Raw genomic sequence first — 24,156 nt, 5'->3', positions numbered from 1 at the left:
AGGTTATTATGGTCCCAGAAGCCCTTTTTTCTGTCAAAATAGGGGCTCCACAGTTTGTACTTGCTTTAATTGTATGCTAACGTCATGTCTCCAGTAGTTTGTTGGTTTTTACTCTACATACTCCGGAGTGCCGTATGTCCTGTTGTACAGGGTGGGCCATTTATATGGATACACCAAAAACAAAAGTTGGATTCAAAATGGCCGACTTCAAAATGGTCGCCATGGTCACCACCCATCTTGAAAAGTTTCCCCCCTTACATATATTAATGTGCCACAAACAGGAAGTTAATATCACCAACCATTCCCATTTTATTAAGGTGTATCCATACAAATCGCCCACCCGGGTGTATCCATACAAATGGCCCACCCGGGTGGATCCATATAAATGGCCCACCCTGTATTTGGGCATTTTTTTGTATCACTGTACATTGTATTACCTTCTTGGAAAACAACAACAACTATTGGAAAAAAAGAAAAAAAAGGAAAGAACGCTTATTCATCAAAACTGAGAAACTGGAAGAGACACAGCAAATAGATATCAAAATTTTATAAAGGTGAACTTACTCTTTAAGGTTCAAAAACAAGTTAATAGTTTATTTTTGGAAATGTACCCTGTTAGGAGACCTAAAACATAATAAATATAGAATACCAAAACTGACCTTGCACAAGTCAAATTCTTCTTTTAAAAAGTTGTGAACTAAAAAAAATCATTTAAAATGGGTATCACATAATATTTACAAATACAGTCAATATTAACATTTAAGTTCAACAGTGAGTCCCAACAGAAGCAAATGTGGACATTTCACGACGTATAGTGCTGAAAGGGGAAAGTTCCAGCTCCGTAGTATATTCATTGTCATTATCATCGCTTGTTGCAGTTGAGGACTTCTGAATGCATTCATCACAACAGCAACAACAGCATTCCATGAAAGCCCTACTGAAAGGCTTGCAAAGGCAAAACAGAAGGACCGGGGTAACACATGATTTAAAGAACAAAAGAAATTGGCTAATCAGATGAAGGAGATCCAAAGTCTGCCTGGAGACCCCGGTGGACATATAAGCTGTTACGATGTTACATATATTTTCAGGGATTATGCAGAAACCATACAAAATTGTTAACGCTACTACAGTACAGTTCATTTGACCTTCAAGTTGAATTTGACGCTTATTTCCTCTTGTACAAGCTTTCTCGGCTCTCTTGATTTTTCTTGCTGTTACCAATGAGCATGTAATTGTGAAGAGAGTAGGCAAGCAGAAATAACAGCCGAAGTACCACCAAAGTCTTGCTCCGTCATATGTAAGAGCTAAAACATAAATGGTATCGGGAAGATCGGTAGAAATTTTAACAACACAGCGCTCACTGAGAGTGTTGGCACTTAGTGCAGACTCATCCTTCGTCAGTTGGCGGAGAACAACCTCGGGCAGTGCTAGGAGAAGTGCGCCCACCCATATAACTGCAAGCTTGGCAGTTGTTGATGTGCAGTTCTCAATCATTTCATAATACATTTGGACATTTGTGGCAGCACGGAAACGGTCAATACAGAGGGCACACAGTGTGAATGTGGTAACTCCAAGGGAGGCTACCTGCAAAAGAAATTAAAACAGTTGAGCCAAAACTGAAAAGGTGTACTCAAATAAGACATACAGTTTTGAAGAAAGGACGACATAATTATGAAATTCAATATACAGCCAAGGCAAATTAAAGTATAGGACTGGTCTTGTTGGCTGATGATGAAGTTATAAGGAATTCAATGACCTGTAAAATAAGAAAACTCTACATAATGCCAAGACACGTTGCAAAACTCTATTGATATTTTGTTCACATTTTGCTTTTATGTTTCTTGTTGTGACGGTACAGAAAGGTCAAACATAAAGGGAGAAGTGTTATGGTGTGATGTTGCAGTTGACTAGCCCCAAGGCTCCTCGGCAACACCTTGGTCAGAGCTTGCTCACAAAGTCCTTCACAAAGTCAAGACAGGAGACATACTCAGACTCTGAAGAATAATTACATCTGGAGTAAAGAGAGCAAGTGTTGCAGTTGCCCATGTCAACCAACCAAGTCATAGTTTTTTAACCAAGAAATCTGATTAGTTCCTGAAACCCAAGTAAAGATTTTTTCCTAGTGTTAATAAACAAACTCCAATTAATGGATAGACAGACAATATGCTAGTAAACAGCCAGTCCCTTTAACAACTATTATATAAATTAAAGTATATTACATGATATCAGTCTACAGCTAAACCCCAATTTCAGGCTTTTGCACGCAGCTGCACCCCATTGGAATCCATGCGCATGTCCCCCTGCATGTAGATTAGGGGGGCGGCGCCCCTGTGCCCGTATGGACGGGCTATCCACTGGGAGATACATATGTAAATTGGCACTTTCTAGAAGAAACTCTGTTCATAACTGGCCAACACCTCCCACCCCAGCCCCTTCCTATTGCCACATTACTGTGATGGGCAACCTCACTGGCCAAGTAGAATGATGTGAGACGTCAGCTTAACTCTCTCTTTTACCCTACCATGATGTACAAATCTCCTTTGATTTCTCTCATTCATCAGAATGCTGTTTTTAAAAGGTTGACAACATTTACTTATAGATACTCAACACTATGGGGCAGATTCACAGAGATCTGCACTGGCGCAGCGTATGGGAGATACGCTACGCCGCTGTAACTTACTTTTTGTTGGTTCGAATCCAGAAAGAATTTGCGCCGTAAGTTACGGCGGCGTAGTGTATCTCTGGCGGCGGAATTCAAATCGGCGATTAGGGGGGCGTGTTTCATTTAAATGAAGCGCGTTCCTGCGCCAAATGAACTGCGCATGCGCTGTCCCTAAATTTCCCACCGTGCATTGCGCTAAATGACGTCGCAACAACGTAATTTTTTAACTTAGACGTGAATTACGTCCATCCCGATTCACGGACGACTTACGCAAAAAAAAAATTAAAATTTCGACGGCCATACTTAACATGGCAAGTCTAACTATACGCCGCAAAACAGCAGCTTTAACTATACGTCGGAAAAAGCAGACTAGAGACGAAGTAAGAGAATGTGACGGCCGCGCGTATGTTCGTGGATCGTCGGAAATAGCTAATTTGCATACCCGACGCAGAAAACGGTGTGAACGCCACCCAGCGGACGCCGAAGTATTGCATCTTAGATCCAAAGGCGTACGAGGACGTACACCTGTCGGATCTAACCCAGATGCCGTCGTATCTTGGTTTGAAAATTCAAACCAAAGATACGACGCGGGTAATTTGAAAGTACACCGGCGTATCAGTAGATACACCGGCGTACTAGCTCTGTGGATCTGCCCCTATATTTTTTGGTTCTATACTTTGGGTATAATTCTCTGTTCTTTGTGTACAAATGTGAGACAGTACTGCTTCATGTCTCCCATGTACAGGGTGTAATTTCCATATGTGTTCTTATTTTCTATGTAAGCATGCTAAACTGTACTCTAACAGGATGTGTAATGAGCTACATGATTAGACAGGGAATATCTGTAACTTGCAGTATGCTAAAGAGATGCAAAGTTAGAATCACTGATGTAAAACAGATTCAGAATGGCAACGAACATGCAGAATAATACAAAACTGTTTATGAAAGCTGCACAAACATGGACTTCTCATAGCAATATCTCTGTGGATCAATCAGGGTAACGTGACTGAATAGCATAGTCTCTACAAGTCTTAAAGTAGTAGTAAACCGCGGTTAAAAAAAATCCCTGCAAGGCAATGTCACTTGCCCAGTTACCGCTGTCTCATCAGTTGTGGCCTCTTTGAACTGCTAAGGGAGGGAAGCAGAGGAAGGAAGGAGTACAGGGGCCTGTGCTGCATGTGAGCGTGGTGAGTAAATGGGCATTCCACTACAGTATAGTCTCTTGTATCCTTCATTGTTCAGATCTGTTCTTATTTGATAATTGCTCTTCGCAACTTCCCATTCTCATGTCACTTTTCTAACAGGATCTGTAATCAGCGAATGATCAGCAGAGGATAACTTTAACTTAAAGTTTACTAAATAGGCACATAGTAGGATTAAAAAGACAAACAGAGACAACCCGATTATAAAGGTGTGCAGACAGGACCAATTCAAAGCAGTTTCTGTGGCTCAATTGGGACCCTGGGAGGCTGCACAGAACAGCCTCCATAAGGTTCTATAGAAAACAGTAACTAGAAGAAAATGACAACTTTATTAATGAGTACAGTACACAAATACGTGAGTTTATCCTTCCTCACAGTGTCCCTCAAAGTATAATCCAAGCTAGGTCCAGCAACATAGGCAAACAACAGGAGGTATCCCAGTGCGGGTAAAACAGGTGAGAAACTGGAAATGAAGGACCATGACACTTGAGGTGCAGTGCTCTGATAGCATTTGAAGAAGTGCTCTCCACAGTGGTTGGGTCTTCCGTAGAAGATGCATTTTATTGGTCTCCTGCCAGTCTGCCCACATGCTGGGACTAACTATGGAGGATTATCTATCTGGCTTCAGCCACCTCTTCCTCATCAATCCTCCCTAAACATCCAAGGAAAAAAAGGAAACCTATATCCCCTTAGCATCTCCAGCAGTACATTGGATTGTTGGAGACTAGTTAAAGTAGCCCACACCTGCCCCTGAGCATAGGGAGTAGAGGAGCACTCCACCACAGCAGTGTATGTTAAGCCAGACCCCTTAGACAATTTTCAAACACCCAGTTTTTGACATATTGTGTGCCACTTGTTATCATCCTATAAACATTTCTTGCAGGTTGACATCTCTGGAAACTACTTATGAAAAGTATATGATTATGATGAATATGTAATTACAATTAATTCAATTTATACGTTTATTTATTCATATCATGCAATTCTGTCCCACTGGTGTGAATGAAACAGAACATTTTGTATCAAAACACGCGGCAGAGGTCAGAAAGCAGAGACAAGCTTCTAGATTTACAACTCTTTCCCCTCACTTTGTCCTAGAATCTGGACAGCCAGTCTGATTTTTATGTAAAACTGGCATATGGACACAAAGCAACCGACACCAAGGGAAATCTGATAAAATGCATTATGTATATCTGCCAGAGATTCTGAAACCTAAACAGATCAATATCCTGTGGCTTCACATCTCTAGTGGAAAAAACTCTCTTTAAGTACTCCACTTTTGATATGACACAGCATATTCACTACCAATTAATTCTCATAATCAGCACAGTAAATATTAACATGTTAATGAATGCGCTGTAAATTATTCTGCTACTATTGTGCGAGACAAAGACTCCAAGTTTGCTCCACACTAATCAGTTTTCTGTAGCGGAATTACTTATACAAGATGGGTCAAAAGAGTACTGTTATTTTTTAACAACTTAAAGACTGGTCTGTTTCACCAATACATTTTTGTAAAATGCAGAATCAAAATGAAGATTTATTTGATGCATATTAATTAAATTTCGATATTAATAACACACAGCCTAGTCATACATAGAATTACACCCTAAAACACATTCCGCTGCTCCTCCACAACATGTGTGTGTGTGACTTTTTCACAATCTAGCCACAAAATCCATGGAGCATTTCAAGTTTTAAAATTTATGCATTCCATTTCCTGACTGCCTATCACATTTTTAAGGGCCCTGAAGCACCAGGGCAGTGAAAACACCCTCAAAAATGTTTTTGAACACCCCAAGGTATTTTCTAAGAGGCATAGTGAGTCTTTTGAAGACTTCAATTTTTTGCTAAAAAGTTTTTGGAAAAAAAGGAAAGAAAATGAATGAATTGGATTCAAAATATTTTTCTCACACAGCATGGGTATACTTGGAATTTCACCCCAAAAACCTTCTGCTACTCCTCCCGAGTATGGGAGGACACATGTTTGAGAATTTTTTCAATGTTTGGACTGGTTATGTACCAGACATTTTATCTTGAGTATCACAAAAATGAACCATTTGTATCTAAAACAGTATAGTACAATGATCGCATCTGTATAAGTGCTCAGGGAATGTAGCTTAGTGCAGCTTCACCTATAGCGGTTTCCATTCCTATATGCAAAGCAGGACTAGCCTAGGAAGTACAAGAGTCTGAAGAAAGGAAAAGCAGGAGCTTCTGTAGTTCCAGGAGTGCAGTTGTCAGCAGGGATTGGCTGGGACTGGTATCTCACAGTTCAGTACTCAGTCGGACATGCACATGAGTCAGTGCAGAAGGCAGGCAGAGACATGGTCACCAAAGAAGGGATTGGTCCAGACAGCAGACAGAAACGTAGTCAATAATAAGGACAGGGTCAGTACAGGCAGCAGGCAGAGGCAACACTGCAATGGTGTGGTGATAATCAGCAACACAGTTACTTGCTGGTCTTGTTACACTGGCACTGGTGTGACTGAAATCAGGAAAACTGTTGCTGGATGGCAAGGATCTGGTAACACTGGGACTAGTATGGATAGCTAATAGCTATCATGGATACTGCTGCTGGCTTACACTGGTCAAGTGAAACTGGGACTGGAGTGGTGATGATCAGGAACACTGTTGCTGGCATACACTGGTCTGGTGACACTGAGACTAGTGTGGCAGCAATCAGGAAAACTGTTGGCTGCACTGTTTCTAGCTACACTGATCTTACTAGCTGAACTATTATAGCTAATTTCCATGTGAAGTTGGGGCAGTAAAACCTTGTGGTTAAGCTGTGGTTTTACTGCCTCCCAACCACTACCCCTTTAGCTGCAGAGGCAGTGGCCGGGGAAGTATGAATGCCGTGGCTGCAATGCTTTGATGTGCAGCCATGGAAGGAATTATATCCCCTGTCACTTTCAGTGGGCATAATACCCATCAATCTTGACCTGTTCAATTGAATTGAGTCACTTGTGTGGGGTGCAATGGGTTAACGCAGGCAGTGAGGAGACGATACAACGTCTCCTCACCACTTGTCAAATGTTTTCTGAAGAGCAATCCAAACATGGATTGTTTTTTTAGAGAGCACCAAACATGTAAACAAGGCCTTATAGTGACACTGTTACTGGTGTGGTAGTGATTGGGGACAATGATCTGGTAACATTTTACTGTTGTGGCAGTGATCAGAGACAATGGCTGTCTGCACTGATATACAGTGATCTTGGAACAGCCAGCCATTGCACATGATCACCACCACAGCAGTACAATGTTACCATAGTGACCCTGTTTTACATACTGGTCAATATCCCATATCGCACATGTTCCTGGCAAATATGGCTCATAAAATGGTTGGTGCTGCAGCGATTACCAGTTGGGTCCTGGAAACATCAAGCAAGCGTACATTTTCGCCAGCACCATGTGCTGGCGAATATGTACGCCTGTTTTACATACTGTCACCTAAGCACTGCAGTATCACTATGGTGACATTGCACTACTGTCTCTATTGATCAGAGACATTGGCTGCTGCACTGGCATACAGTGTCATCAGTGCGGCACTCAATGTCTCTGATCCTTAGACAGAGCAGTACAATGCCAGCATACAATGAAAGGCAAGGGGGTCACAACAAAAATACAAACAGTTCCAATGTATAACTAGGTGCACATCTAAGGTGTGACATAAATGTACAGTAAGCGTAGTGTTTTGCCTTAACGAGATGTGACGTGATCTGTAGAAGTAGTGTAATTGTAGATGTAGTTTAATTCTGGGTTATCAAAAATATAGTATGCAATCAGTAATGCACATATGTTCTTTAATTAGCATTTGAAAAGGACAGGACTAGTTTCTAGGCCAGAGTTGACACCTAGATGCCAATAAAAGTTCACATAATAGTAAACATAGATTGCCACCTTTCTGAAGTCTTCAAAGGGAGTCCTAGCCAGAGTGGCTACCAGGACCCACAGGGGGCATTCACAAGGCCCTGGCCGTTCTGCAAACTTTGATTTATATCATCAGATCTGAGGAATCTATTTTATGTCTCATAAAAGCTAAAATATTAGCGGCAGAGAGATGAAAATAATTCCTTTTGATCGTACACATGTTGTGCTACACGTACATGTCAATCTGTATTTGTAGCGTGTGTAGAATCCTAGAAAAATACACTAAACCGTTATATGGCGCCGGCAAGCAGGCAGTGATTGGTACAGTCGTGATCGGACTGATGCGCTGGTATCGGGAATCCCACACCCATATTTCAATAAATGGGGTAGCCTGAGATATGGACAGGGTTCTTCAATGAAGCCAGTTCCAAAATGGGGAGTGCCACATGTTCCAGTACGCTTCTACAAAAGGATAGACTTTGGTAAAGTTTATTTCTGTTTTTATCCCTTTTTATTTTCATAGCAAATTGCCAATTGTGTGTCTTTCTGTATTTTTTTGTATCTTTTTTTTGGTAACTCCTTTTTCTTTGTATGCGCTGCCCACTTTCGGGATATTAAATGATAAAATTAATAGGTGACTTCTGTGTACTAAGCTAGGACTCATATCTCTGGAGAGGTTGTTGTATTTTAGTGCCTAATTGCTCAGTCTAAGTTATGTGCCAATCGGTATGCAATTGCCCTGTGTGTTGGCAGATTGCATGCAGATCGTAAGCTAACAGATCTGCCAGACGGAGATATGTGTGTGTGTTGGCTCAGCAGACCAGTCTGCGGACAAACTGTTGGGTGGTGGCAGGCTATCGTTTATTGTATGTCTGGTGTGTGGGTGTGGGGACAGTGGGAAGAGTGATTAACAACGGGGTTCAATTTTGCAGGATAGCTGTAGGAATCCTAGAAGTGTGTAGTAATTGCTAGACTGCGCCCCAACCCTTAGAGTGCACCAGATTGTATGTAAGATTCGCATCTGCCTGTGTGGTCAGCTAGCAGGATTGGAGTGGAGTCTCCCTCTAGTGGTGGCCAAAGGCAGCGCGGGCTGTGAAAGTACCACAGCCAGGCTTACATGCTCAGTAGAAGTTCCCCCTTATTCCCTTAGTTCCTCATATACCCTAGTCACGGAACACACATCGCAATTAACTAGTCTATGTGGGCAGGCAAAATCGTGACATAAGGGTTTTGCATAGAGCAAATAAAACAAAATGTATTTCCCAGTAGACTTACTAGCTAGCAAGCAAAAAATAAATAAAACATACATTGTGTACCAGTTTGCATTAAAACCAGGGGTTTTAGTTGCACATCTGCAAACACAGTATATGTGGAGACTGCACTGCCTCATTATGGCCCCTCTGTAAAGTGCAGTCCTATATATAGCGATTGATAAAGTAGGACAGGTATGCCTGGAGGCAGCCCATTCCTTCAAGTGCAGAGACACACGAGTAGCCCAGCACAGTGACAGGTGAAGGCGTCCAATGTGCAGGGCCGGCCTTAGGTGTTCAGGCGCCCTGTGCGAGCTAATCCTGTGGCGCCCCCCATCTTCACCCCTTGCCCCCTGATCACCTAAACTGACTTACCTTTCGGTGGACGGTGCGGCTTTGCATTTAAAAATGGCGCCGCCCGGCGCTTAGACACCACTGCGCATGCGCCGTCTGCCCGAGGAATAGCCGAGCATATTCTGGCTTTCCCGTGCAGCGGCGCATGCGCAGTGTGCCTGTCGGGACCGGCAGCAGCTATTTTTTTCAGGTGACGCAACCGATGCGTTGCTCTTTACCCAGTCCCAGGGCAGGGGGACCTGGCAGCGCACTGGGAGACCTGGCAGCGCCTGCTGCTGTGACTCATAGGAGTCGGACTCCTGTGATGATCATGTGAGTAACTGACTGCGACTCACATTCTGCAAGCTGTGATGGCCGCACGGCGCCCCTGTTGCCCATGGCGCCCTGTGCAGCCGCACAGCTCGCACACCCCAAAGGCCGGCCCTGCCAATGTGTCCTTGTGCCAATTCAATCAAGCTAAACATAAATGGCAACCGCTTACACTTATAACTAGCTTTTAGAGAAAGGTACACATACTGTAGAAGGTCTTTGCATAGCGCAAACAAAACAAGCACACTTACCAGCAACCAGGAGAAGACCCCAACAGCAACTAAAGCTCACAGAGGTTGTTTCCCCATTGGAAAGGATTTCCATAATTTCTTGTCTCTCTGAACCCGTCATTGGTACAGACCTTAAAGAGGAGTCCCAAGCCTCTTAAAAGAAATAAGAGTCAGCAGCAACAAATACTGTTGCTGCTGACTTTTAATATAAGGACACTTACATGTCCAGGGAGCCCACGATGTTGGCAGATCAAAGAAGGTATCTCTCGATGGGAGATACCATTTCACAGACACAATTAAAATCTATACAACAGCGGGGGGAGACCATAGTTCTCAGATTGTGCTTCGCTGTTGCGGGTGGCTTTACAGTATGCCGATGGTCCGGTTTTGTCTGTGTTGCAGGGCGGGATTGCTGTGTTGACCGTCCGGTTTTGCCTGTGAAAGGGTGGGTTGCAACACCGACAAAACCAGCCCTTCAACACAGTCACATGCCGCCCTCCAGCAGCAGCAATGCACAATCTGAGAACTACGCTGTTTGTACAGGTTTAAATTGTGCCTGTGAAATTATATCTCCCATCGAGAGATACCTCCTATGATGTGCGCATGCGCCATGTTTACGTCAGCCCAGCTGATCGGCAAATCAGCTGTTATGCTGTTCCGTATGGCACATGTGCAGTACATCCCAGGCACTTTTCGGTAGCGGGCACTTCTCGACAGAACATCGGCGCCGGCATCCTTACTAGGGAAAACAGGTAGTAAAGCCTCGCGGCTTAACAGCCTGTTTCCTGCTGTGCATGCGTAAGTAGCTCTGTGCTTTTTGAATGGTCCCGCTGTCTGCTTGGACCTGTGTGTGTCTCCCAGAAGGCAGCAGGGCAAGATGGAGGGGCCGTAAATGACGGTGGTCGCTATAGTGTCCTTACACGGAAGTGGGAGCGAGTACCTGTTTTTGACAGGTATCCGCTCTACCCCCCAGAAAGGTGCCAAATTTTGCACCGGATGGGAGAGGAAGCAGTTAAGCAGATCTTCCACTTTTGGGTGGAACTCTGCTTTAAGGGGAAAATTCCCCAACAGAAACACATAAAGAAACAAACACCAGACAGGAATTGTAACCTTTCCCTTATATTCAAATCAAACGTATTTAGAGTTGGGCTTTAATGTATGCAATGTACTATTGTTTCTAAGTGTAGTGCATAACTTACTCTGTAAATGGGAGTAAAACTATTTTCCCATTGCACACATATGCTCAACTGCATTTCTCTCATCATAATCCTTTAATTTCAGTACAAACTCAACAGACAGAGGCTGTCTAATTGAAAAGAACAGACACAACATACTCTAAAGCTACCAACAGACATGAAGTCTGGAGATATCCTCCACTCTACAGATATCTCCCTTGATTTACACTCTTTGTCCTCCTGTACAATCAATACTCTTGTTTAACCCAACTACTACAGAGGAAGTCAAACTTTCTTCCAACGCCCACCTAACCTCCTGCCCGCTGGAGCACGTTCCTTCTCAAACACTACGGTCACCCTCTGACTCTATCCTACACTCTTTAACTCATATCTTCAACCTCACCCTCTCTACTGGCATCTTTCAGAACCCTCTGAAACATGCACTAGTCACTCCCATACCAAAAAAGGCCTCACTGAACCCCACCAATCTTAACAACCTAAGATCCATCTCCTTACTCCCTTTTGCCTTCAAACTGCTTGAACGGTTAGTCTATAAACGAATAAGCGACCACCTCATTGAGAATGACCTTATTGATTCTCTTTAGTCTGGATTTCGTCCACAGCACTCCACAGAAACTGCTCTCCTAAAGCTCTCAAATAACTTACTAACAGCTAAAACCAACTGTCATTATTCCATACTCTAAGGCCTTGTACACACGACCGAACATGTCCGCTGAAACTGGTCCGCGGACCAGTTTCCGCGGACATGTCCGACCGCGTGTAGGGCCTAGCGGACAGTTTTCCGGCCTAGCGGACAGGTTTCCAGCGGACAAAAGTTTCTTAGCATGCTAAGAAACTTGTCCGCTGGAAACCTGTCCATCGGACATGTCCGCTGGTTAGTACGTCTAACCAGCGGACCGAAATCCTGCGCATGCGTCGAATTGATTTGACGCATGCGTGGATGCATTGTCCTCCTGTGTTAGAGAACGTCTGTGTCTTCTACGTCACCGCGTTCTCTGTCCACGGGGATTTTGGTCTGATGGTGTGTACACACATCAGACCAAAAGCTCCCAGCAGACATGTCCGATGAAAACGGTCCGCGGACCGTTTACATCGGACATGTCTGCTCATGTGTACAAGGCCTTACTCTTGGACCTCTCTGCTGCCTTTGATACAGTTGATCCCTCCCTTACATTAACTGTTTACTTAGCTGTTTGGCTTGAATTCATCTTTAAAAAAATACAATTTACTGTGCACTTAGCAGGTGTAGGGTAATGCTCTCTACCTTCCTGGAACATTCATTGAGCACCCTCATTTTTATTAGAGGAGCTCTCTGTGGGAAATACAGCTAACAATATTTACACAATTAGGTGACCACTAGAATCATCTTGGAAACTTCTTGTTGCCACCAACAAAAAACAACCCTGGACATCTAAAAAAGAGCTAGCTAGCCAAAATGACAAAAGACACCAGCTCTCATTGTTCCTACAGTATCAGAAGAAAGGCAGGGTGAAATGTAAAGGAGATCACTATGTGCATTATAAGCCCTAGATGTTTATGTATACAAAGTCCTATGCTGTTCCATATTATCTTTTGTGGCATAAGAAAGTCTTTATAATGATCGATTTATTTGTTTGTCCAGTTTACTGCACCACATTATCACAATATTTTTATTCTGTTTAAATAATTGTTTTCAGTACATTAGGTTTCATATATCCTGAAGTTAACAGTTTGTGTTAAATCCTCTTACAACTGTGATTATTGTGTGATTATTCCATTCAATAGTAAAATGAATCTTTTACAATCAGTCTGTTTCTGTTTAAAAAAGGCAAAATAAGGCAGCTACTGATAGTTACCTGGTGAGTGCTATTAGAGGATTAAATGAGAGGCGGACCTTTTAAATACTGTTTGGTTTTACGTGTGAAAGAGATCAGCTTGATGCAAAGCAATCTTATAATGTGTGCTAATGCTTCAAGACAAAACGTAAGAGCTATTAGAAATTGCCAATGCCAACCTCCTCGTAAAGATGCTTGCTTACTGGCTGTCGCTGGCATCAAGTCACTGACCCAAAACAAGTATATGCGAGTAAAGCCAGAATTCTTGATCTTGATTACTTGCTTTAAGTTATTGGCTTAGAAAGTTTTGAAGCCACTGAATCAACATGATAGACAGGAAACTAGCATTTTCAAAAGGAAATGTTAGTAATGGAATCTTATATACCTCTACTAGCACAGGTTTTCTGGAATAGTTCTAAATTACAGTATATGTATACATGAGGGCAACCATATTTGCTCATAGTTGCCGTGTTGCCCAGTATTTACCTTGTGGACAAAGGTAGGCCTGTGGATGTGGTGTATCTGGACTTTGCAAAAGCATTTGATACAGTGCCTCACAAACGCTTAATCTATAAATTGAGGTCTGTAGGCATGGAGCATAAGCTTTCTTCTTGGATAGAAAACTGGCTACAGGGGCATGTACAAAGGGTGGTGAGAAATAACGTATACTCAGAATGGTCTAGAGTGGTTAGTGGGGTTCCCCAAGGCTCTGTACTCTGAGCATCTGTGTTTAACTTGGTTATACATGACATAGAGGATGGGATAAATAGCCCAAGCTATTAAGTAGGGAAATAGCATCATAGCAGGATATAGAAACTTTACAAGTGGACCTGAATAAACTAATGGAGTGGGCGACTTGATGGCAAATGAGGTTTAACATTGAAAAATGTAAAGTAATGCACTTGGGGGTTAAAAATATAAACACAAGTTACTCACTAGGGGGAGAACCTCTGGGGAAATCCAGAATGGAAGGCTTCCTAGTAGAAGACAGACCGAGCAATAACATGCAACGTCAAGCTGCAACAAGCAAAGCCAGCAGAACATAGGCATGCATTAAAAAGGGGATTTACTCCAGAGATAAAATTATAATTCTGCCACTTTATAAAAATTCAGCTCAGGCACATCTAGAGTATTCCATCCAGTTCTGGTCATCAATCCTCAGGAAGGATGCGCTAGAACTGGAGAGAGTCCAGAGAAGGGCAACAAAAATTAATAAGGAGCCTTGAGGACCTCAATTGTGAGGAACGACTACAAGCACTATATTTAGTCTCTGAAGAGACGCTTGAGAGGTGATATGATATGATAGAAATATACAAATATGTCAATGGTGATTTCAGCAAAGGGAGGAAACTGTTCAGTCTCAGGGAGTGTAAGAAGACACGAGGCCATGCGATTAGACTGGAGAAGCAGTTTAACTTTAAGGGGGTTTTTCCACTGTCAGGGCGTTAAGGATGTGGAACTCTCTTCCACAATTGGTGGTGTCAGTAGGAAGTATTGATAGTTTTAAAAGACTCTTAGACATGCATCTTAGCGAACACAATATACAGGGATATGGGAAATGATTATCTCCACAAACACACACCTACACAGGTTGAACTGGATGGTCTATTGTCCTTGTTCAACCTTGCCAACTATGTAACTTTTTCGCAGACTGTCTGAATAAAATAATATACAATTTGAAGTGTCTATTGACATGGAGCACCCACATGGTATCAGGTTGTCTTTGTCTAGTGAACATGTGGCTAGGTTATGGATATTCAATTCAAGTTTTTCTATGTTCTTAACAAGCAATAAACAAAATCATAACCAGTTCAGCTCTTTGGAGGTACTATGTACAGTATCTCTAAAGTATGTACCTTTTATCACAAGCTGATGGATGCAGTAGCAGCAATCAGCCTGTGCATGTTTTGTTTAGCTGGCACCCATCTTGAATGTGAAAGTGATGCAGCAGGTCTATAGCTGCTGATCTCTTTCACAGAGCCGGCAGCACAGTGCCACTGCCCCCCCCCCCCTCCTCAATTTTAACACATGGAATGTTTGGTATCTGTTCACTCAACTCAACCTCACCTTTTATATTTTAACCAAACATGGGTATTATATTGTGGGGTTGATTTACAAAAAGCAAATCCACTTTGCACTACAAGTGCACTTGAAAGTGCACTTGGAAGTGTAGTCGCTGTAGATCTTAGGGGAAGGAGTGGAAGCTCTGCTGATTTTATCATCCAATCATGTGCAAGCTAAAATGCTGTTTTTTATTTTCCTTACATGTCCCCCTCGGATCTACAGCGACTGCACTTCCAAGTGCACTTTTAGTGCAAAGTGGATTTGCCTTCCGTAAAATAACCTACTGTGTGTGTTTGCATGGAAATTTTTGTTTAATAAACAGTTGTGCAAATATCATAAGATGTAAAAATTTGCAACTATTACCTTTTTATTCTACAGGGGCTCTGCCTTCAGAAAATATATAATGTTCTGGGGGTCAAAAATCAAGGTTCTTTAATGTGTGCATAAAATGAAAAAAATAATTGCTCTGGAGCCAAACTCGATAAACAAGCCTGCTTTCTGTAGCTGCAGTCACTTTGGAGCAATTCATCCCCAAAGTTCACATTAGCAGTACTACGGTCATATAAATGATTTTCTTCTGCAACGCAAGTCCTCCCTACCAGCAGTGACTCAGCCTCCTTCCAGCCCACTAAAAAAAGAGCAGAACGTTTAGTAGGGTGGAGCAGGATGAGCTGAGCTACTAAGAATATATCAACAGAGGCTGGGGATGGCTTTTACTGCTTGCTAAGAACATGTAAAGACTAGAAAGTTTGAAGCTTGACTACACTTATAAAAAAAATTAATTTTTCCCTTTACTTTGTTCATATTTTCTCTTCCTGTGTTGTGCACATACTCATAACTATCTGAGTATAAATGCACGCTTCAGCAGTTCTTCACATCTTAGTTTTTACTGTGGTGACTACGAAGCGACATTTTAGGGCAACTAAAAAAAATACACAGTACATTTGTGCAATACACACATTTCCCCAAGTAGAAGTCTTTCATGTAATGTTAAATAGTGACATTGAATATAAGGCGTCCTCTGATTGGCCGAGGTGGAGATGCAGTGGATGATGGCACAATTTCAGAGCATTGATAAAAAATACAAGGCTTCTCCTGAATGGCCAAGAAGCACTTGGCCTGCCATAAGGCATGAAGTTGTCTGTACTGCTGCCAGAACACAGCACTGCTTACTTTATGAAGCTAATGAAACTTTGGTATATTGCGGCACATCCAATTGTCACATCATTTAGTAATGAAAATTGTTAATTTGGGTCGGATTGCCCCAAACAAACTATTTAAAGCTAAACCTAGAAAGCTACTTCAAGGACACTTTCACACTGCTTCAGGGGAGCACAGTATAAGCACGGTTTTTGTGCGAGTTACCCATGCTTTCCTTTAGACTTCAATTAGATCACACATTTTTTGTGTGTTTTCTGAAAGCCCACCAAAATTCCTGCATCTTTGGTGCGCTTTCAGAAAAAGCTCCACAAACAGCTGATCTAATAGAAGTGTATGGGAAAGCACGGGGTAACCCACACAAAAACACTGTGCTGTGGGAAAACTGCACCGGAGCAGTGTGCAAGGGGCCTTCATTCCTCTTTTGGATTGACACCATGGAGGTTATTTACAAAAGGCAAATCCACTTTCCACTACAAGTGCACTTGAAAGAACACTTTCAAGTGCATTAGCTGTAGATCTGAGGCGGACATGCAAGGAAAATAAAAAACAGCATTTTTGCACGTTATTAGATGAGAACACCACTTATATTCTAAAGAAACAATGACAATTGTACAGAAATGTTTGAGTGGACAATACAAGTATCTCAATGTCTAATTCACTGGTAAGAAAGAGAAAGTAAACAACAGTAGGTATACATATTTGGATCAAAGGAATATGGTTCAAGTAAATAAAGCAAATTCTCATCAATAGACCTTAACTGGTGTTACCGAGCAAGAAAGAATCAATGCCGATTACTGTAATTACCCAGTTCACGACCGACTCACATACTTTTACTGCTGCACAATGGCTCTCCTGGGCAAAATCCCGTATGGGTACGGCTTTGCCCAGGAGAGCCGCCAGAGGGCACGCAGGCCACCGGAGGCACCAACCTGACCACGGCACAGCATGGGGCCCGATGCGCATAGCCGGCGGGCACAATCGTCGCCGGCCATGCGCAATTGCGTGCACGAGCGACGGGCATGTCGTGGATGACCCAACGTGGTCGGCACACGCTCGATGGCCGAAACTGGGAAGAATACAAGGATCTGGGATCCAGCCTGTCGCCCAGTCGGCAGTTGATCAAAGATCCATCACTCCTGACTGCAGCAGAGATGAGGGGTTCTCCCCCAGAGGACTCGCCACCCAGGAACCGTAGTAGATGGTTTAGCTAGCAGAGCTGCTGCCTGCATAGTGTGTCTGTCGATCTGTGCTCTCCAAAGCTGGGATCGAAGGCTGTTTGTGGGGCTGCGATTTTTGTCAGTCTTTCAGACTGCTCAGTTGCAGCGTGTATCTGTTCATCTGCCATCTTTAAAATGGTCTGATCCATGGTACAATGGCTGCTGATCTGACACTAGAGGCCAACAGGGCAGAAAACCACGGTGCAGCAGAGTAATGCGGCAGTCAGTACACATGACCAGAAATCGCCAGAAAAATGCAGCTACAAGAAGATGGCCGCCAGTGAGAAAAGAAATACAGCATGGACACCAACATGGGCGCCGACAGCATGGAGCAGGACACACAGGAAAGCAGAATCTTTTATGCGGCTTTATACATTGTGCAAGTAAAGAAATACAGCATGGACACACCAAACATGGCCGCCGACAGCATGGAGCAAGACACACAGGAAAGCAGAATCTCTTATGCAGATTTATACATTGTGCAAGTGAAGAAATACAGCATGGACACACCAAACATGGCCGCCGACAGCATGGAGCAGGACACACAAGTAAGCAAAGTCTCTTATGCAGCTTTACACACTAATTTTGTGACTTATGGTTCCCCAAGTGAAGCTCCCCAGAGGAACCCCTGCCCAGCAGCTAGCTCAGAGAGCCTAAGGAGGAGGGGGGAGGGGAGAAGGGGGGAGAAGGCCCTTTACTCACCTCTCCAAGGATGCCCAGCTCTGTCTTCTTGCTAAAGCAAGGTAGTAGCTACTTACCCTTCCTGTGGGTTTATGCTGTAAGCATCCTGGAAAGCACATCTACCGTATGGTAACTGAGGTGGCTGTCGGCCAGGCTACTGCGACTCGGCCGAGTAGACTGGTCCGATGCAAGCCCTGGAGCGTATAGCTCACCGGCCATGTCGAGGACGGGCATGTTGTGGACGACCCAGCGCGCAGCTATGGTCGGCACACGCTCGATGGCCGAAACTGGGAAGAATACAAGGATCTGGGATCCAGCTTGTCGCCCAGTCGGCAGTTGATCAAAGATCGCAGGAAAAACTTAAATAAATAAATTAATAAAAATCCAAATTAAAAGCCTCCAAGCCTTGGGCCTGAAGGGAGCCATGTCTTCTCCTAGACTAGGCAGAAAAAAAACTGAACTGCTTGGTGCAGCGGGACCGCACCCTGGGCGGGGTGGTTCAGCTTTGAAGTTAACACTTTCTGCCTAGTCACTCCTACGATAGTCTATCTCCCACTATGTCAAGACTAAGGCTGTGTCCATCCATGAACGAAAGAGAAATATGTAGAATACATAAAATTGGCCTAAACTGATGAAAAAATTCTATTTTTTTTAAATGGGGATATTTATTATAGCAAAAAGTAAAACAAATTGTTTTTTTTTTTTTCAAAATCGCTCTTTTTTTTTTGTTTAAAAATAAAAAACGCAGAGGTGATCAAATACCATCAAAATAAAGCTCTATTTGTGGAAAAGAAAAGGATGCAAATTTATTTTGGGTTCAGCATTGCAATTGCCAGTTAAAGGGATGCAGTGGCAAATTGTAAAAAGTGCTCTGGTCAGGAAGGGGGTAAAATCGTTTGGGGCTGAAGCGGTTAAATGTTAGTGTTTACACACATTTTCCCCTGTAAAATCACAAACCTGACTTTAATGACCAAGGATAACTGACACAACAGGGAAGCCTGAATAACAGTGCAACTATATACAGTCCCAGTGAATTGCAAGTCTAAATAAATAATTGAGGAGAGGACATTCTGAGCTTTGGTGACATCTCATTTTTTATTTCATTAACCTTTCCAATCCAATTTTCATTTCCTCTCACAAATTCAATAACAGTAGAAATAAAGAAATACAATTCAGCCATGTTTAATATTTGCTTGAGTACATAAAAAATTCTGCTTTGAGTAATTCATGTGCATTTTTCTTTATTTAGCGCTAACAAATGATTGATTACACTAACAAATTAATCTTTCTTCTACTATACTGAGGTTCTCTGTATTACATTATCTGGAGGTAATTCAGTTGTTTACAACTTTAGATGATTTACTTCACTATCTGAGTGTATCCATTCGAGGGAGTGTGGGGGAGTTTTATGCTCTCTTGTACCAAACATGCATTATAAAAAGTAATAATGCATTGGAGCTGAACTTTTGGGAAGGTGCAAGCTCCTCAAAATCGGCACCAATGATTTTCTACATTGTAAATAGACAATACAACTTTTTTAAAACAGTTTTTTTGCTACCACTACCTATGATTAGTATTTACTACTGTGATAGTATATTATAGTTTGCTTAAAATCAGCATTGGGGCTAGGTTCAGCTTAAAGTGAATGCATGGGAAAAATAAAAAGCAAATAGATAAAGTATCCCTGTGCAATAAAATGCTGCAACTATAGAAAAATACCCGTAAATACAGTAAGCTCCTAACTTCCTGTTACACATTGACACTGCTGCACTAAAATCCCAAGAAATATTTTCAGCCCCTCCTGGACTACAGAATACTCCTTTATTTTATGAAGATAAGGATATATTCTTTAGTTCAAACATGTTTGTCAACTGTCTGTTATGCTGATACTTTGGCTTCAACAAAGCGATAACACATTTAGGGCTAGATTCAGATAGATCAGCGGATCTTTAGATCCGCCTAATCTATCTGATTTAAGATCCGCTGCCGCAAGTTTTAGTGGCAAGTGGGTAATTCACTAAACACTTACCTCCAAACTTGCGGCGGCGTATCTTAAATCCCCCGGCGGAATTAAAATTCCGCGGCTAGGGGGAGTGTAGCATTTAAATCAGGCGCGTCCCTGCGCCGATTTAACTGCACATGCATCGTCCGCGAATTTTCCCGGCGTGCATTGCTCCCAATGACGTCGCTAGGACGTCATTGGTTTCGGTGTGAGCGTAACTTGCGTCCATCGGTTTTGTGAATCGACGTACGCAAACGACGTAAAAAAAAAAAAATTGACGCGGGAACGACGGCCATACTTAGAAGCAGGGGTAACTATGCGCCGGGAAAACCGTTACGTAAACGTCGTAAAAACATTGCGTCAGGCCCGCGTACGTTCGTGAATTGGCGTATCTCGCTGATTTACATATTCTCTGCGTAAATCAGCGAGAACGCCCCCAGCGACCATTTTTAAATTGCAGTTAAGATCCGACAGTGTAACACAGTTACACCTGTCGGATCTTAGGCATATCTATGCGTAACTGATTCTATGAATCAGTCGCATAGATACGACCGGCCTAACTCAGAGATACGACGGTGTATCAGGAGATACACCGTCGTATCTCTTTCAGAATCTGGCCCTTAGACTTTTATGTGACTCTTGTTCTGGGTCAGTGTCGATGTAGGGCTATGTCCCCACAGCCAAGCAACTAGCATTAGGAGGAGCTGAGCAATGGTAGCCCACATTTTTTTTCTAGACAGGTGTATTTAAAGGGTTGAGGAAGAACTTCATCTAACTACAGGAAACCCAACAATTTAGCAACTACAAGTATCATGAAGTCCATCTCTGTCTTCCATGTACCTAATTCTTCACAGGGCTATTGATCTTCTGTGCTTCCATTTTGCTTTTGGGAGCTAGCTCTCATTTCCTGATCACTCACAATCAGCTCACTACTCCCCATGCTTGAGATTACAAATTGCAGAGATGTGTGAAGTGTATCTCAAGAGGTCCATCATTCTAGCCTAGGTGAGGAATGAGGAAGTGGGAACAAAAAAAGAATAAGACATCTTTCACACTGAGGTGGTTTTCATGTGTTTTAGAGCTAGAAATAGCCTCTAAATAACGCCTGAAAACTGCCTTCCAATCATTTCAGTGTATCTTTTCACACTGGGGCGGTGCGCTTGTGGGCCGTTAGGAAAATTCCTGCAAGCAGCATCTTTGGGGAGGTTTTGGAGTGCTGTATACTGCGCTCCCAAAACGCCCTGCCCATTGAAATGAATGGGCAGTGCTTCCAAAGCGCTTGAAAAGCATTTTGGAAGCGCCGAAACACAGGCGCTTTTAACCCCTTCTTTGGCCGCTAGTGGAGGTTAAAAGCGCCCCGCTAGTGGACGAAAATCGCCGCTAAAACGAGCAGCACTTTAGAGCCAACGTGGCCGCTGCTCAATGTGAAAGGGGTCTAACCCTGCAATTTTGTAACCGCCTGGGGGTCAGAAGGAGAATGCTGTTGAGTGTTCTTTTCGGGTGAAGGTCCACTTTATGTTTAGCGTTTTGATTTACAGTCACAGTTGTCTTAAAGTGTTAGAATGTAGTAAAAATTAGGAACTCGGTATAGATGCAATAAGATGTACTTTTTCGATAATTTGTGCAATATTTTCTGAAACGTCTACTCCAAAAACAAGCCTGCCCATTCTCAGGTGACAAAAATCAATGTGTCAGCGTTGTGAGGAATCCCTGTCACCCCTTCTAAGTTTTTCAGACACCCTGATAGCAAGTTCAAGTTCATTGGAGGTTTGGCTTTTTCAGCAACACACACATGGCTTTGGAAACCCGCTAAACTCCCTACCATAGAAACACACTCTTTTAAAGGTCTAAGGCTAGTCATACAGTCAAAAAAAAATATTTTATATTTCTAATAAGGTAAATAGCAATAGCATAACTTTTGTATTCTATAGCAGGCAGTCATTGTGGGGGACCATGATAAACGGATGAATGTTGAATTATGAAAACCAGTATACACTTTATTTCTCCTATTATAAAAGATCCTACATTCTTGCTGCTAGTTTAGGCATAAAGCATCTTATTTGAGTCGGCTACTTTAAGCTTAAACTACTTAACCACTTAAGCCCCGGACCAATATGCTGCTAAATGCCCAAAGGCGTTTTTACAATTCGGCACTGCGTCGCTTTAACAGACAATTGCGCGCTCGTGCGACGTGGCTCCCGAACAAAATTGGTGTCCTTTTTTTCCCCACAAATAGAGCTTTCTTTTGGTGGTATTTGATCACCTCTGCGGTTTTTATTTTTTGCGCTATAAACAAAAATTGAGCGACAATTTTGAAAAAAATGCAATATTTTTTACTTTTTGCTGCAATAAATATCCCCCAAAAACATATATAAAACATTTTTTTTCCTCAGTTTAGGCCGATACGTATTCTTCTACCTATTTTTGGTAAAAAAAAATCGCAATAAGCGTTTATCGGTTGGTTTGCGCAAAATTTATAGCGTTTACAAAATAGGGGATAGTTTTATTGCATTTTTATTATTTTTTTTTTTTACTACTATTGGCGGCGATCAGCGATTTTTTTCGTGACTGCGACATTATGGCGGACACTTCAGACAATTTTGACACATTTTTGGGACCATTGTCATTTTCACAGCAAAAAATGCATTTAAATTGCATTGTTTATTGTGAAAATCACAGTTGCAGTTTGGGAGTTAACCACAGGGGGCGCTGTAGGAGTTAGGGTTCACCTAGTGTGTGTTTACAACTGTAGGGGGGTGTGGCTGTAGGACTGACATCATCGATCGAGTCTCCCTATAAAAGGGATGACTCGATCGATGCAGCCGCCACAGTGAAGCACGGGGAAGCCACAGTGAAGCACGAGCGATCGCGACGGAGCGACTGTAAACGAATAGCCGTGCTGTCGTCCCGGATCGCTCCCCGCGGGAATCCGACCGCCGCATGTAGTGGGGGGGGGGGGGGGTCCCGATAGAACCCCCGAGCCGGGCAAAGGCAAGGACGTACCTGTACGCCCATTTGCCTGTACGTGCCATTCTGTGGACGTACATATACATGCGGCGGTCGGGAAGTGGTTAAGGACTGCTCACCGCATATACATACCTCCCATCTCAAAGAGTTGGGAACGAGGGCCACCTATTAGCAAAGTTATGTAGGCATAGGGTACACCCCCTGCCACGCTTTTTTTTTACCATTACTATTCCTTTATATTGGCTTTTGGAATTTACAAATGCAGTAATTTATAAATTGGATGAAAGGTTTAGCACTGGGAAACACTTTGAAAGATAAAAAAGTGCATTTTATATACAACTATATAGATCAGACCAAAATTAGTGACAAATGAGGAGGAATGAGGGACATAGGGACTTTGTTCCAAATGAGGGACAATCCCTCGAAATCAGGGACAGTTGGGAGGTATGCATATATACTGCAGCAGGGCGGCCCTATTTCACTAAACAATGTACCCGTACGCCGTTTCACACACGAGTCACTGTGTGCGCCCGCCAGCTGCACAACGTGGGAGCCAATTCGCAGGTCCAGCGCCCACGATCGCTCCTCAGAGAGGCAGAACGGGGATCTGTCAGTGTAAACAAAGCAGATCCCCGTTCTGACTGGAGAGTACATTCAGATTGTCTGTTCCTAGTGATCAGGAACAGCAATCTCTCTGTACTCCCAGGCAGTCCACTCCCCTACAGTTAGAAACATCTCCCTAAGACACACTTAACCCCTTGATCGCCCCCAGTGTTAACCCCTTCCCTGCCAGTGTCATGTATACAGTGATCAGTGGCTATTTTTAGCTCTGATCACTGTAATAATGTCACTGGTCCAAAAAAAGTGTCAAAAGCGTCCGATCTGTCCGCCACAATTTCGCAGTCCCGCAAAAAATCACTGATCACCGCCATTACTAGTAAAAGATAAATAAATAATAAAAATTTCATAAATCTATCCCCACTTTTATAGACGCTATTTTTGTGTTTTGTTTAATCAAAAATATGTAGAAGAATATATATTGGCCTAAACGGATGAAGAAAAGTATTTTTATACATTTATTTTTGGACATTTATTATAACAAAAAAGTAAGAAATATAAAAAAAATTTTTTTTTGTTTATAGCGCAAAAAATAAAAACCGCAGAGGTATTTAAA

General features: G+C 42.7%; 1 protein-coding gene across 1 annotated transcript in view; it reads right to left on the bottom strand.

The window, feature by feature from the left end:
- Positions 1-532: 532 nt before the first annotated feature.
- GPR37 (G protein-coupled receptor 37) overlaps positions 533-24,156 on the bottom strand; it is a 37,245-nt gene continuing 13,621 nt past the window's right edge. The window contains exon 2 of the mRNA XM_040343698.1: positions 533-1,584. Coding sequence (XP_040199632.1) covers positions 766-1,584 — 819 coding nt within the window. The 3' untranslated portion in view covers positions 533-765. The remainder of the gene's footprint in view (positions 1,585-24,156) is intronic.

The sequence above is a fragment of the Rana temporaria genome, chromosome 3 (genome assembly GCF_905171775.1).
Source record: "Rana temporaria chromosome 3, aRanTem1.1, whole genome shotgun sequence".
Classification (NCBI taxonomy): domain Eukaryota; kingdom Metazoa; phylum Chordata; class Amphibia; order Anura; family Ranidae; genus Rana; species Rana temporaria.
Note: the sequence above shows the minus strand (reverse complement) of the source record. Positions and strands in the feature narration are given on the sequence as shown.